The sequence below is a fragment of the Miniopterus natalensis genome, chromosome 1 (genome assembly GCF_054644295.1).
Source record: "Miniopterus natalensis isolate mMinNat1 chromosome 1, mMinNat1.hap1, whole genome shotgun sequence".
Classification (NCBI taxonomy): domain Eukaryota; kingdom Metazoa; phylum Chordata; class Mammalia; order Chiroptera; family Miniopteridae; genus Miniopterus; species Miniopterus natalensis.
In genome coordinates this window covers 89,139,132-89,155,820 of record NC_142081.1, presented here as the reverse complement: position 1 = coordinate 89,155,820, position 16,689 = coordinate 89,139,132, and the positions used below count along the sequence as shown (strand labels likewise).

The following is a 16,689-nucleotide window of genomic DNA, read 5'->3' as shown; positions in this document are numbered from 1 at the left end:
CAGCTGCAAAGGTTCCCCTGAAGAACATGGGAGTATCAACCCCATACTAGGCTCCCCAGCCCAGAGCACCATAGTTGGGAAAAGGCACCCACATAACATCTGCCTGTGAAAATCAGTGGGGATTCTGTCTGCCAAGGAGGGACAAGAGTCTGTTAGAGACATAGGTGCCCTCTTAATGTGCCAACATACAAAATCTCATTCATAGCCAACTCACCTGGGCTCCTGCAGAAGAAGAGCTGAGAGGAGTAGAGTCTCTGAGGAGAGACTGGGGCTTTGGGCTTTGGGGAGAGAGCTGAAGGGACAGCTGCCAGGATAACTGTGCTGTGCCCCTCTCCCACACCACAGAATCATCTTTCTTGGGTGGAACACTCTCCCCCTACAGCATCAGTCTGGGGGAATCCAATAGCCCCAACCTCTGAACTTATTGCCCCACATTGCAGAGCTCATCTGCAGCTGAAAAGTCAGCTGCCTAGGCTGGGGTGTAGAGGTCCGGACAGATTCAGAGGGGGTCAATGACTTAGTTGTGTTGATTTGGGATGGGAGCCATTCCCCTTACTTTTTGGAAAACCTGACTAGTCTTCTACCTCATGGGAGATCTTCTAGCCTCACCCTCTGGGCTCCCAGAAGATAACAGCCCCAACCTCCTGACTCCTGGTGGCCTCACCTTGCCAAACATGGACAAGCTAGGTGATCTAGACAGAATCTGAGACAGACTGAGCTATGTGGGGGCCACTCCCCTTACCTTCCCTCAAGCCTCACTGGCAGCTCCCCATCATGGGAGATCCATTAGCCCACCCTCTTGCCTCCCAGAGGCTCTGCCCTGCTAAGCTTGGGCTCTAGGCAGAATCTGGGACAGACTGAACTATGTGGCTCTAGGATGGAGGCCACTTTTCCCTCACATACCAAACCAGTGCAGAGTCTTCCCTTCATATGTCCACATCTTTGTCTATTATGGCCTGATAAATTCTGTTGGCCTTGTTCTAATGACTCTCTGAGACACCCCACCCCACCCCACCACAGAGATTTTAAGGCATCCAGCAGGGAACAGCTAGACTTGGTATACCCTTGGACTTTTGTTGAGTGGTCTCAGACCCAACACTGGCACCAAGTTTGAACCTGTATCAATCTGGTGAACACCATTTGCTCCCTACCTGGTGACTCACTGAGAACCTACTTTTGGAAGCCATCCTTGGTGCACAGCTTGGTCCTTCTGCTGCACAAAGCCAGCAGATGTGGATTGCTCTGTAGCTCCAAGTAAGTTGCCCAGGGCCAGTCACTGGAAGCATCTGATATTGACCTGCACCAGAGATGTTCTCAAGAGGCTCCAGAACCAACATACCTGGTGGCCAGCTTCAGATATTAGAGCAGGATCCTATAAGCTCCACAAGTGGCATATGCAAAGGGATATCTTGGCAGGCACCAGACCCTTCTGAGGCAAATTCCATTTCAGTGGTCAGCACCTGCACGGCACTTCACACACCATGATCAAGGCTGATCATCGTAGTCAGCCAGCCTAAAGGTTGACCTCATGTACTAATGGACCAACAAGAATTAAGACTCCAGTACAACAGGAGGGCCCACATAGCCCACACAAGGGACATTATTGGAGCTCCCAGCTCAAGTGATCAAGGAGACTATGCCACTGGGTTCCATGGGGCACCTACTACGTAAGTCCATGCTACCAAGACTGGGAGACATAGAAGATCTATCTAATACATAGAAACACACACAAAGAAGCAGCCAAAATGGGGAGAAAAAGAAATGTGCCTCAAACGAAAGAACAGGAGAAATCTCCAGAAAAAGAACTAAATGAGACAGAGGCAAGCAATTTACTTAATATAGAGTTCAAAAGAATGGTTATAACAATGCTCAAGGAACTTAATAAGAATTTCAAGAAACATATTGAGAACTTCAACAACATGGAAAAGGACATAGAAACCATGAAAAAGAACAACTCACAAATGAAGAACACAACATCTCAAATTAAGAATACACTAGAAGGAATAAACAGAAGCAGAGGATCGGATCAGTGATTTGGAAGGCAAGGTAGAGAAAACACCCAATCAGAGCAGCAGAAAGAAAAAAGGAATTTTAAAAAATGAGGACAGTTTAAGGAACCTTTGAGACAACATGCAGTGTAACAACACCACATCATAGAGATACCAGAAGGAGAAGAGAGAGAGTAAGGGATTGAGAACCTATTTGAAGAAATAATGGCTAAAGAAAAACCTGGTAAAGAAAAAGACACACAAGTCCAAGACTTGCAGAGAGTCCCGAACAAGATGAACCCAAAGAGGCCCACGCCAAGACACATTATGATTAAAATGGCAAAAGGTTAAGGAAAAAGAGAGAATCTTAAAAGCAGCAAGAGAAAGACAATTAGTTACCTACAAGGGAGTGACTATACGGCTGTCAGCTGATTTCTCAACAGAAACATTTCAGGGCAGGAAAGACTGGCATGAACTATTCAAAGTGATGAAAAGCAAAGATCTACAGCTAAGACTACCCAGAAAAGCTATAATTTAAAATTGAAGGAGAAATAAAGTGCTTCCAGAGGAGGAAATGCTAAAGGAGGTGATTACCACCAAACCAGTATTACAACAAATGTTAAAGGTCTTTCGTTAAGAAGAAGGAGGAAGAAAACGGAGGAACATAGATATAAAGAATAAAATCCCAACAAATACTTTCCTATCAATAATCACTTCAAATGTAAATAATTTAAGTGCTCCAATCAAAAGACACTGGGTAGCTAGCTGAATGAATAAGAAAACAAGACCAATATATTCACAGTCTACAAGAGACCCACCTCAGAACAAAAGATATACACAGACTAAAAGTAGAAGGATGGGAAAAGATATATCATTCAACCTGAAATTTTAAAAAGCTGGGGTACCAATATTTATATCTGACAAAATAGACTTTCAAACAAAGGTCATAATAAGAGATAGAGAGGGACACTACATAATGATAAAGGGAACACTACACACGAGGATATAACCCTTGTATACATTTATGCATCCAACATAGGAGCACCTAAATGTATAAAGCAAATCTTGAGGGATATAAAGGGAGAGACTGACAGTAATACAGTCATAGTAGGGGATTTTAACACTCCATTGACATCACCAGATATACCTTCCAGACAAATAATCAACCAGGGAACAATGGCCTTAAATGACACACTAGATCAGAGGAATTTAATTAATTTCTTTGGAGCATTTCAGCCCAAAGTAGCAGAATATACATTCTTCTGAAGTGCACATGAAACTCATTCTAGGATAGACTGCATGTTAGGACACAAAACAAGTCTCAATAATTTTAAGTACACTGAAATCATATTAATCATCTTCTCTGACCATAATGGTATGAAATTAGAAATGAATCATAATAAAAAAACTGGAAAACACACAATCATATAGTGGCTAAATAATATGCTACTAAATATTTAATGGGTTAACAATGAGGTCAAGGAAGAAATGGAAAGATACCTTAAGACAATTGAAAATAAAAGCATTAATTCATAGCATTACAGGCCTACCTCAAGAAACAAGGAAAATTTCAAATAAACTATCTAACCTTACACCTAAAGGAACTAGAAAAATAATAACGAATAAAGCCCAAAGTGAGTAGAAGGAAAACAATAATAAAGATCAGAGCAGTAATAAACACCATAGAGTCTAAAAAGCAATTCAAAAGATCAGTGAAACCTAGAGCTGATTCTTTTAAAAGATAAAGAAAATTGATAAACTTTTAACCAGACTCATCAAGAAGAAAAGATAACCCAAATAAATAAAATCAGAAATGAAAGAAAAGTGACAACTGATACCAAAGAAATACAAAGGATTGTAAGAAAATACTACAAACAGTTATATGCCAACATATTAGACAATCTGGAAAAAATGGATAAATTCCTAAAAACATACACTTTTCCAAGACTGAATCAAGAAGAAACAGAAAATCTGAACAGACTGGTTACTACAAACAACATCAAATCAGTAATCAAAAAATTCCAGACAAGTTAGAATCCAGGACTGGATGGCTTCATAGGTGAATTTTACCAAACATTCAAAGAAGAATTAACACTTATTCTTCTCAAACTATTTCAAAAAAATTCAAGAAGAGCGAAGGCTTTTAGTTCATTTTACAAGACCAACATTACTCTGATTCCAAAATCCAACAAACACATTACAAGAAAAGAAAATTATAGGCCAATATCCCTGATAAACATAGATGCAAAAATCCTCAACAAAATATTAGCAAACTTAATTCATCAATACATTAAAGAGATGGATCAAGTAAAATTTATCCTGGGGATGCAAGTTTGGTTCAACATCCATAAGTCAATTAACATGATACACCACTGAAAAATAAAGGATAAAAAGGGTATCATTATCTCAATAACTGCAGAAAAGCATTTGACAAAATCCAACAACCATTTATGATTAAAAAACCTTTCAGCAAAGTGAGAATAGAGGGAACATACCTCAACTTAATAAAAGCTATATACAACAAACTCACAGCTAACTTTATTCTCAGTGAGGAAAAGCTAAAAGCATTTTCCTTAAGATCAGGAACAAGACAAGGTTGTGCACTTTTACCACTTTTATTCAACATAGTATTGAAAGTTCTAGCCACAGTAATCAGACAAGAATAATAAATATAAGGCATCCAAATTGGAAAGAAAGAAGTAAAACTATAATTATTTTCAGATGACATGATACCATAGATTCCACCAAAAAACTATTAGAGCTGATAAATTCAGTAATGTAGTGAGATACAAAATTAATATCCAGAAATTGGTTGCATTGTTATGCACCAATAACAAACTATCAGAAAGGGAAATTAAGAAAACACCCCATGTAAAATCTCACACACACACAAAAAGTACCTAGGAATAAATTTAACCAAAGAGATAAAAGATCTGTACTTGCAAAAATCATAAGATTTTAAAGATTTGGAGAAGATACAAATAAATGACAGCATATACTGTGTCGTGGATACAAAGAATTAATATTGTTAAAATGTCCATACTACCCAAAGCAATCCATAGATTCAGTACAATTCCTATCAAAATACCAATGGAATTTTTCACAAAATTAGAACAAGTAATTCTAAAATTTATGTGAAACTACAAAAGACCTGGAATAGCCACAACAATCTTGAGAAAGAACAAAGTTGGAGGCATCACACTACCTGATATCAAACTAAACTACAAAGCCATAGTAATCAAAACAGCATGATACTGTTATAAAAACAAACACATAGATTAATGGAACAAAATAGAGAGCTTAGCAATGAACTCATGCCTATATGATCAATTAATATTTGACAAAGGAGATAAGGCCATACAATGGGATAAAGACAGTGCATTCAATAATTGGTGTGCATTCGATAGCTGGACAGATATATGCACAAGCATGAACTAGACCTCTTTTTCATACCACACGCAAGAAAAAACTTAAATGGTTTAAAAACTTAAATATAAGACCTGAAACCATAAAACTCCTGGAATAAAACATAGGCAGCCAACTACTTGATATTGCTCTTTGTAAAATTTTTTTATAAAGCACCTCAGGCAAGGGAAACAAAATGGGACTACACCAAATTTGAATGTTTTTGCACAGAAAAGGAAACCATCAACAAAATGAAAAGGCAGCATACTAAATGGGAGAAGGTATTTGCCAAGACGCATTAGATAAGGGCTTAATATACAAAATTTATCAAGAAATTATACAACTTAACACCAAAAGAACCAAACAATCCAGTTTAAAAATTAGGTAGTTTCACCCAGCCAGCATAGCTCAGCAGTGCACCCGCCTGTGATCCAGGAGATTGAGGTTTGATTTCCAGTCAGGGCACATGCCCGGGTTGCGGACTCACTCTCCAGCAGGGGCATGCAGGCGGCAGCAGATCAGTGACTCTCATCATTGATGCTCCTATCTCTCTCTCCCTCTCCCTTCCTCTCTCTAAAATCAATAAAAATATTTTTTAAAATTGGTTAGTTTCACTTTTTAAAATGCAACAGCTGTGCTGAATTTTTTTTATCATTAACACTTGAAATAATAAAATAGGCTTCATTTATTTTTTAAAAAATGGGCAGAGGACCTGATAGGCATTTCTCCAAAGAGGACATACAGATGGCCAATAGACATATGAAATGATGCTCAACGTCACTAATTGTCAGAGAAATGTAAATCAAAACCACAGCATAATATCACCTCACACCTGTCAGATGGCTACCATCAATAAATCAACAAACAACAAGTGCTGGCAACTATGTGTGGAAAACGGAACCCTCGTGCACTATTGGTGGGACTGCAAATTGGCACAGTCACTGTTTAAAACAGTATGGATATTCCTCAAAAGAATTAAAAATAAAACTACCTTATGACCCAATAATTCCACTTCTGGGTATCTGAAGAAATCATAACAATAAGTCAAAAAGATATATGCACTTCTTTGTTAACTGCAATGTCCTTTATAATAGCTGAGATATAGAAGCCACCTAAATGTCCATCAGTAGATGAATGAATAAAGAAGATGTGGTACATATATACAATGGGATATTAGTCATAAAAAAGAATGAAATATTACTATTTGCAACAACATGGATATCCCTAGAGTGTATTATGCTAAGTGAAATAAGTTAGACAGAGAAAGACAAATACCATATGAGTTCACTTATATGTGGAATCTAAAAAACAAAATAAATGAATAAAAACAGAAAGAGACTCATGGCTACAGAGAACAAACTGATGGTTATCAGGTGGGAGGGGCATTATGGGCTGGATGAATAAGGTGAAGGGATTAAAACATACAAATTGGTAGTTACAAAAAGTTACAGTGATGTAAAATACAGCATAGGGAATATAGTCAATAATATTGTAATAACTACGTGGTTCCAAGTGGGCACTAGATTTATCATAGTGATCACTCTGTAAATTATATAAATGTCTAACCACTATGCTGTACACCTGAAACTAATATAATATTGCATGTCAACTGTAATTGAAAAATATAAAAAGTAAAATTGAAAAAAATAAGTAGAGCCTGGAATATTTGAGTATGCATTTTACAAAGTGTAGACTGTATGCCTAAACAGTGTGCACAATACCTGTATGTGCTGATTTCCTAGTTACTGTTGGTGTGTGCTTTTGGACAATTGAGGAAGTTGAAATTAGTTATGCTTCTACATTTGTCATAACTCTGTTCAGTATTTAAGCACAATAACAATGTCAAATTTTTATTGAGAAATCAGCCGTTACCAGCACATTCCTACTGAATGGAAGCTATTAGAGAACAGGCCCCCAATCTTGTCTGGTTCTCAAAACATCAAGAGAACTGTACATTATCTCCAGTCTCATAAATTGAAATGTATTGCCAAAAACTGTAAAATATTAAACAGGTTGCAAAAATGAATAACAGGCTGAAAAAAATAGACTGAACTAAATTTAAAGAACTTCAAAAGCAGTCTTTGATTAATGTTGGATACCTTTCATCTACAAACTCAAAGATATGGGAATACCTGCCAGCAGTGGAATGCAGTCCTCTGGGAGTTAAGATAAAATGACCCCAGGGTATCTAAGACAAGTCCTCTGAGACACCTGATCTGGAGAGGGATCACAATTTGATGGAAACAGAGTTACTCTTAAAAGAAAATCCCCCAAAACAGAAAGAACAATATTGTACTAAAAGTGAATGAGTTGGGGGCCTCTTTGGGGGAAAAAATTATAATATGAACTTAGTAAGTACGAGGAATTATAAAAGCATTCATGACAAGTGAGCTCTCTAGCACCTTGAAAGTGAAAGGAAAAACAGTTCATGCAATGCCTCTAAAATCAAAGTTCTCAACTCCAGGGTCATAAATAAATAACCAGTGAGAATTCAAGAACTTTTCAGAAAAAGGATGTTTATGTAGATCACAATATAGAAAATGCTAAGGTAGCCAACTATGTTCAACAGATATGGATCAAATACCAAAACAAAGCAGTCCCCAGTGAATTCTGCAAAATCCAAGTCTATTGAGCTCCTGAAAGAGGTAAACTATGCTCCTGGCCTTCTTGCCACAGATTTGAGTTTTCTGCAAAAGTGTTAGCAGATTCAATAGCCAGAGGCTTGAGAATACATTTCAGAAGTGAGATAATAATCCTTGGATCTCGTTTCAGCACCTACAGCTGGACCGACCACTCCCAATGGGAACCTGGTGGACGAATGTGATGACGACCAGGCTAACTGCCACAGCGGAACAGGTGATGACTTCCAGCTCACAGGTGCAGAAACCATATTCATCCCATTGCTGTGCGGTTTCAGTTCATTGCTGTTGTTGAGACCAGCTGATTAATGCATTTGTGTTTATGTAACTCCTCATGGCAGTGGTCATCAGGGTGGTGGCAATGCTGCCCCAACAGAGGCAGCCTTAAGACATGCATCTTTATTTCCTCCATGTAAATAACTTGTTCTTAACAGCCATGGCCATTTGAAACAATAACTTTAGCCACTTTCAAAGCCAATGCTAGGGTTATTTTAATTGAATAAGAATTTCTCCATGACTAAAAGTGATGAACAGATCCTCATCTTCAATCCCACCCCCATTAACCCATTAATTACATAACTACACACTTTAAAATGTTTATTTTTCTTTTCTAGTGAGTACAAATTTTTCGAGTGGATCTTTTATCCAACTAATTGATGAAATTAGGCTTATAATTGAAATGCAGCTTTAAAGTTAGGATTTGTTAAATGATTTTACATTAAAAGTTTCAAGGACAGAATCAGTTGTCCTTACACATTACCACGGACTAGCAAATATATCAAGGCTGGCATGTGCCAAATGCCTCACTAATTAATTTAGAGCATTACTCCATAATATTCTAAAACCCTCAAAGCTAGCAAGTGACCTTCTCTTCCACTTGGAACGGCAGAGGAAATGTTAGGCAAGTGGGAAATGGGATTTCACCATTTGGAAATTGTCCAAGGCACTAGGATTTTCACTCTATTGTTGCAAAAGGCACTATGGGACCTTTACTGCTACCTGGGTCAAAATGCAGTTTCATATAGCATCTGACTCTCATTTTAGATTGAACATGAGCCCTTGGATGCAGGTCTGTATTTTTACCCAGAAAGGACTCAGAGAGCCCACATTATTTATTTCCATGGGTGAAATTGAAGGCATTACCATGTAACTGCATAATAGTGCACAATGTTATTGGCTAATGCATTCATGTAAAATCTGGAAAGAAATGTCCCAAAGTACATTTCCAATTACTTCAGAAGCCCTCCTCTGAAGGAGTGAGAGAGCTCTGTACTCTGAGATGGAATAAGGAATAAAAACTAGCTCAGAAATTTAGTACCATGTACTGGGTTTACATTTAAATCCCACCTCCTAAGGTCATCTCCCTGAAAATTTTCAGGTTAATCACTTTCATGCACATGGCAAATAAGTGTTATATTGCTGTGGGCTTTTAAAAACAAAACTTGTGTATAAGTAACCATAAACCACAAAAATTACTCTAATTAATGCAGAGGCATTTTCTTTGCAATATGTCAAGTTCAAGCTGAAAACCCTACTGCTGAGGTTAAAAACAGAGTACCATTCTATGAATCAGGTCCCATGGAACCTTCCCAGGGTTTCCTGTAAACACTGCCAGAAACCTAAGGCTTTTTGCAGACCCTATCACACATCCATAGTGAAATTCCTCATTAAAAGGAATGACTGCAATCGTCACAGTATACCCTTTTCAATTAGCCTCTTATGGAGAGGGTTTTTTTCTGTATATACCCTAAAGTGGTCAGTTAATATTGATTAGAACAAAGCCTCAGATTTACTCCTTATATCAGAACAACCAACCTTCTCATTTTTGCATCAGTTCATTACTGAATCAATTGAAACTAAAGCCTTTGAATGAAATAGAGCAAGTATGTTAGCCTGGAGCGAATTGTGTATAGCAGTGAGTTACAAACCACAGAAAATGGGTCATTTAGAGTAGAAAAGTGGCAATCCTTTAAAACTATAAGGCTATGGCCCTACTGGCGTGGCTCAGGGGTTGAGCGTCGACCTATGATCCAGGAGATCGAGGTTCAAATTCCGGTCAGTGCACATGACCTGGTTGCAAGCTTGATCCCCAGTGGGGAGCGTGCAGAAGGCAGCCGATCAATGACTCTCTCTCATCACTGATGTTTCTATCTCTCTCTCCCTCTCCCTTGCTTTCTCTGAAATCAATAACAATATATTTAAAAACAAAACAAAACATACAAAAAACTAGAATGAATTTTTTTCTTTGTACATAAAAAAAAAGATTTCAAAAGCTGTAGATAAACCATAACCTTATAGTTTTGTTTTGTCTTTTAAATATGTCCTTATTGATTTCAGAGAGAGGAAGGGAGTGGAAGCGAGAGATAGAAACATCAATGATGAGAGAGTCGTCATTGATCGGCTGCCTTCTGCACGTTCCCCACTGGGGATCAAGCTTGCAACCAGGGCATGTGCACTGACCAGGAATCGAACCACTATCTCCTGGATCCTAGGTCGATGCTCAACCACTGAGCCACACCCAGCCAGGCTGTTTGTGTGTTTTTTTACGTATTATCATGGCAAAACAAAAGTTATTTTCTCAGGCCAGCACGTTTGTCTTAACAATTCTATAAATATATACATAATGCTAAGAGCTTCTGGGGTGTTCATAATGTACACTTCACACCTCCATCAAGGAGGGCTTTTAGAAGGTATTTCATGCTTCATATTCATTTATTGCATAATAACCAAGTTTGCTTAGTGAAGCTATTTGTTATCCTTTTCTGAAAAAGCATGTGCTCATATATAAATGTTTTCAAGAAGCAAAACCATCACCTAAGTCAGGTATCTTTTCACATGTGAACAAGTCACATCCTAGGCACACACACAACTCTGCATCCTCTTTGCTCACTTTGGCACAGGCTTTACTGTCAGAGCAGCAAACCTTGAATGTTTAGTACAATAAAAACAAACTAAAAGCATTTTCACTTTAATCCTGATAGGTGGGGGAGATTGGGATCAAGGCTCTCTTTAACAGAGTTCAGTTCTTTTTTTTTTAAAATATATCTTTATTGATTTCAGAAAGAGGGAAGGAGAGGGAGAGAGAGATAGAAACATCAATGATGAGAGAGTCATTGATCGAGCCCACAACCCGGGCATGTGCATTGGCCAGGAATCGAACCCTGATTGCCTGGATCCTAGGTCGATGCTCAACCGCTGAGCCACGCTTGGCAGGGCAAGTTCAGTTCTTTAAAGCAGATGTTGTTACTTTAATTTCTCCTCTAGGGTGACTTATTTGTACACAAAGAGACATAAGTATTATAGTAAAATGCTCATCACTTACAAATAACAAGGGAAATGTACCCAGTGCATGGGAATGTGGAGTGGTTTTGCTCTCCCACATTTGCTTGCCAATGTGAAAATTCACCTCCAAGTTATTCATTTGCAAATGCCTTTGAACTCATTAGATAATACAATCGCCTTCAAAAGCACTGGAGGCCGAATTTCACCTTGGTTCTGTGTGTACCCAAGAGTGAAATTTGGCTTCCAACCTATAACAAAACTGATAATGCATATCGGTTTTAAAAAGTGAATTTTCACCTTGGGTTTTTCTCCTATAAGACCACTGGGAACAGAATGCTAATGTATTCTGGCCTCCCTCCAATTCTGCCATTATAGATTCACCTTCTTAACCCATAATATATAATTCCTTCTTCCTGGTGCCTGCCTCATTGAAGCCATGAACACGTGTGACCACTCAGCCAGAACATTTATTGGGAGAGCAGGGCTATCATGACTTTGTGCTGCAGCAGATTAGCTCAGAAATCTTAAGACCATTCCAAGAGCACAATTCTACTGCTCTGATTCATGATCTGGATGCTTTCTATTCCGTGGGAGCTGCAGGATAGGATTCTGGCCGGGTACAATAGAAATGATCACAGATCTATATTGAATGAAATTATTGGAAGGTCTACAGTGGCATCTTACAACTGCCTCCAAAACTCTCCATGACAGTCATGGACCCACCCCATGCCTTCCTTACTCTGAGCCTGCCCAGGACTTTATCTCTTGGGATAGCAAATAGATTGTCTCTGAGCATGGTCTATAGTGCATATACTCTTCTTTTTCTTTTTTTTAAATATATCTTTATTGATCTCAGAGAGAGGAAAGGAGAGGGAGAGAGAGAGACAGAAACATCAATGATGAGAGAGTCATTGATAGGGCCCTCAAACTGGGCATGTGCCGTGACCAGGAATCGAACCCTGATCGCCTGGATCCCAGGTCGACGCTCAACGGCTGAGCCACTCCCAGCCTGGCGCATAGACTCTTTAGGAGGAAATGCCTAAACAAGCACCTAGGTAATAAACAGCAAAGCAGAGTTTCCCAAGCTTACTGGATTATAAGGCTCACCTGAGAAGTTTTCAGAACTACATATGTCAAGGGCTGACCCCTAGAGATTCTGGTTCTCAGATCTGAGGAGGGTAAGTGGTCTGGGAACTGCAATTTCAACAAGCAGTCAGGTGATTCTTCTGGTTGATCAAATTTAAGACAGAAGTATAACAATGAAGAGTGGACAATGGAAGGGGTAACAGAGAAAAAGAGGATACAGCTAAGTTTCCACATGGTCTCCTGACCAGCAATTTCAAAGTCGACCCAAACTGACTGAAAGTTCACATTGCTCAAAGTATTGTTTGTGCAAGCTCCAGTTCTTTGGAATTGTGAGGAAATGTTTCTCCCTTCTCCTTTTCCTGCAGCTTCTCCAAATTACATATTGGGCAGAATATCTGTCCTTGGAGAAAAAATAAACAACTATTACTGTAGCAAAAAAAAAAAAAAAAAAAAAAGGAGGAATTACTGCCACCCAGTTTAAACCTTCGGTTTTTAAAATAGATTGTGGGACCAGCCTTGCAGTTCCCCTGAAGGCACACATCTGAAACCTTAGGAAATTCTTTGAAGCTTAGAGGTCTTGGTCACATTTAATACTCAGTTGCTGAGGACATTTGGAGGCCTTTGTTTTCACTGTTGCAATTGCATGCCATGCTCAGTCTAGGAATCAGGGAATGGCCTTGGAACCAAGTTTCAAACTTTCTCTACCACCTGTATGTTTTATGACTAAATGTGTTGGGTAAAAAATAATAATTAATAAGCAAAATTTAAATAAAACAATGACTATAGCTGGGATTAAAAGAAGGTTTTTCTGTGGAAAAGGTTTGCCTCTGTGAAATGTATGTAAGCATACATTTCTCTACTGCATATTCTCTACAATGCTTCCTTTTTCTCACTTTTGTATGTTACTGTTTTGTTTTTCAGGTGGTACCACTGTGCTGACCACAGAAAAGCCAACCATAATAGACAGCACAATACAATCAGGTATCAAATAAAATAGAAAATGTGGTAGATTTTCCATATGCCTATCCTCCCCATCCCCCCTTCCAAAATAGAGCATTTCTGCACTTCTGGGTTTCAGGTTCCCTCAAAGTCCTAGAAAGGAGATGCCATGCAGCATCTGGTCTCCAAGCATGAGCCATAAATATTGCTTCCCTTCCATCCACATGTATATACAGCAGGGAGTGAGATTTCCTGCTCCATCAGTAATTGCCTAATGGTGACAACCCTGCTCTCAACTGAAGAAATCAGGTAGCATGCTTTGTTTAAAGGCAGCACATCTAGGACATGGACTGTGTTTGCAAACTACAGGAGAAGGACTGTTTTCATCACCATTCTACAAAATTGAGACAGGCAAAGTTTGTCAGTTTTGCCTGCCACAGAGTTGGCAGTTTTACAACAGTGTTTCCAGTGGACGTGCCATGAAATAGGGTGCAGGAAGCCACAGCTATGATTGTACATAAGGAGAGGGCCACCCTTGGGAATCGCACCTCCTCATCCTTTTATTAATAGAAAAGCACAATGACTTTTAAAACCCTTGGTTTACTGTTTATCAAGGCCAACCATAGTTAAATGGGGGCCTCCCTCTCATTGTCCTTTGTATTGTGTTAGTATTCTGTAAAATTCTTCCCCACAGATGCACACAGAGGGAAACAGTCAGTATAAGTAATCAGAGGTTTTAAATACTTTAAAGTTAATCATTAGAGTAAGGTGAGCAGGTCAGCTTTCCAGCCTCTCCCATTTCCTTTATAGAAGTTCACTCAGCCTTGGCCTCCACAGTCATTTATTAATGAGACGTGTGGTGTATGTCAATGTTTCCTCAACACTAGGACACTACACAGTTAGGTAGAGAGTAGAAAGGACTGCTCTAATTAGCATGCTTCCTTAAAGGGCCCTGTCACCATTGACCTGATTAAACTGCAAAGCAAACTTCTCTTCAGTTGGATTTAATCCCAAGTTTCCTGTAGTGTAATCAGGTTGACAAAATCCTTGCTACCACACAGTTCAAACACCCCAAATACTGAAAGAAGAAAGAGAAGAATAATCTGTTCACCAAAAAATTCCCAAAACGCTGTAGTCCTACCCACATCTCTTCACGTTATAAAATGTGGCCTTAATGGATTGTGCAGCAACCTGGGATGGCTGAAGGGGCTTCATGAGGGAAGCCCAGCCTCTCGCTTGCTTCCTGCCTTTCCTGAGAGCTTAGTTCCTCAAGGTGGTTTTCTTTGGAACAACCACCAGCTGGCTCTCTATGACTCTGTATTAGAGAAGAGGGGTGAGATGAAAAAATGAAGTTCTAATAATGTAGCAAACATTTTAACTGTTGTTTTAGTTTCTTCTCCTGCCAGAGAATTAATTAAAACCACTATGAAATTGCCAACTAACTTGTTTTATCTCATCTCTCCTCTTGCCTATCAAAAGACCTAGGGATCATTAAAGAAATAAAAGGGAATGACAGCTGCAGGGAAAATAGAAAGGTATATCAGATCCCCAAATCAGGTCATTCTCCCTAAATGTGGAAGGTCTATATTGTCAGAGCAGGAATGGCTTTGTGAACACACTTGATTTGTGCATGAGCTCAAGGCCATTGGTATGAAGGCTTCATAGAGGAGCTCCAGGACCAGACAGTCATCTCGCAGGATCTACTGTAGTCAGGAGGCAGATGTGCAAATCATGAACCAGAAAGACCCATCTTTACCACAGTATGAACAAGTTCATGTCAAGCCACAGGGTTTACTGATAGGGTCCAGTTTTGAATTCCAGGGTCCGCCCAGAGTCCCTTTACAAATCACCTTGGTTTCCTGTTTTTTTCCTTTGCCTGAATCACAAATCTGACTCCAAGTCTTTGTTTGTGGATAATGGATGTCTGATATCTTTTGAGGGGTTCCATACATGCTCAGAATGCTCCATGAGGATCTGAGAGTGTGAATCAGAGGCCAGGTCTAACTCTAAAGTGTTCCCCAGTGGTTAGGTCTACACTGGTCTGCAGGCTTCAGATTCTTCAGGTGTCCTTACAAGCAGCAGAAAATCAGACCGCTAAACCTTCATTGTAATCTGATTTTGATGAGGCCTGTATAGACTCAAACAGTCTCAAGATTTCATTTTGAGGATTCTTATCAATATAATAAACTCAGTGGGCATATAATATTTATATACTGTCTGGGCTATAAATCAGATGCACAAAAGCCAGGAACTGATGAGAATCCTGCATTTTAAATCCAGGTGAAGCCTTTTACTCTCTGGTGATCTTCAAATATTCCTAGAGTTGCTCAAAGTGTATTCATTACCTGTGATTACATGGCCCTCAGTTCCTCCACTTGTTTGTTTGAAAAGTCCAGTCTATGAATAAGCAAGTTAACGCACTCAATAGAAATGCAGATTGAAAGTAAAATCCCTGTGCATATACGGTGCTAATGATTCAACTGCGGCAAGATGGGTTCAACAAACACAGCTGGTGCTTGCTCACAGGGGCTATAAATTTGTTTTAATTTCAGAATATTGTTTCCTGCTATTTTTAAGAGTCAAGAAGGAATTTAGCCAGATTATTCCTAATGAATTTAATAAGAATTGGGTAATATTTTGAAGATTAAAAGGTCAATAGTCCTATATACTTATTTCACTCATTCATTGCTTTTTTTCTCTTTCTCAACTCTTTTTTCCACTTCTGTCTTTCTCTCTTTCTCTGTTTTTCCCCATTTCTATAAATGTTTATGTGCATTTTGTGTGTTTAATAGCCTTTCTATCCAGGCTTGAATTTTCAACACTGAGTTACTCTTACTTTATACCCCTCCCCCACAAAATCATAGATTTTTTAAAAATTTATTTTAAATAAGCAAGATTGACAAAAGTACGTTATACAATCAGGACAAAAACATAAAAGAGTAGTAAAATAAAAATGTTAGAGCAGTTTACCCTGTTAGACTCACAGAACTAGAAAGAATATGGAAGATGGATCCAAACCGCCATTCACTAAAGCAGGAGAAATGCCTAAATCATCCTTTCAGGCAAAGCTATCTGTTAATTGCAAAAACACCCCAGTTCATATATTTATGATACCACCAGAATATTGATAGCTAAAATAATGGATAATGTGGTTTTCTGTGCTATGCCATAAATTTAATGTATTAACAGGTAAATAGAACCAGAAATGTGTGTGCTGTAATGGCTTGCTGCCTTCCCGTATGTGCATGTCTTATAAACTACATTTAAGGAGAAAACCCCAAGCCACACACGCATTAACATTTTCCAGTATTAACATTTTCTAACATGAGATTATGCAACAATACATTTAT

General features: G+C 38.7%; 1 protein-coding gene across 3 annotated transcripts in view; it reads left to right on the top strand.

Moving 5' to 3' along the window:
* NRP1 (neuropilin 1) overlaps positions 1 to 16,689 on the top strand; it is a 153,013-nt gene that overhangs the window by 122,291 nt on the left and 14,033 nt on the right. For 2 of the 3 annotated variants that reach the window (XM_087823886.1, XM_087823875.1), the window contains 2 exons: positions 8,166 to 8,270; positions 13,322 to 13,381. In XM_087823886.1, the coding sequence (XP_087680012.1) occupies positions 8,166 to 8,270; positions 13,322 to 13,381 (165 nt within the window). The remainder of the gene's footprint in view (positions 1 to 8,165; positions 8,271 to 13,321; positions 13,382 to 16,689) is intronic. The other variant, XM_087823880.1, reaches the window with a different exon arrangement.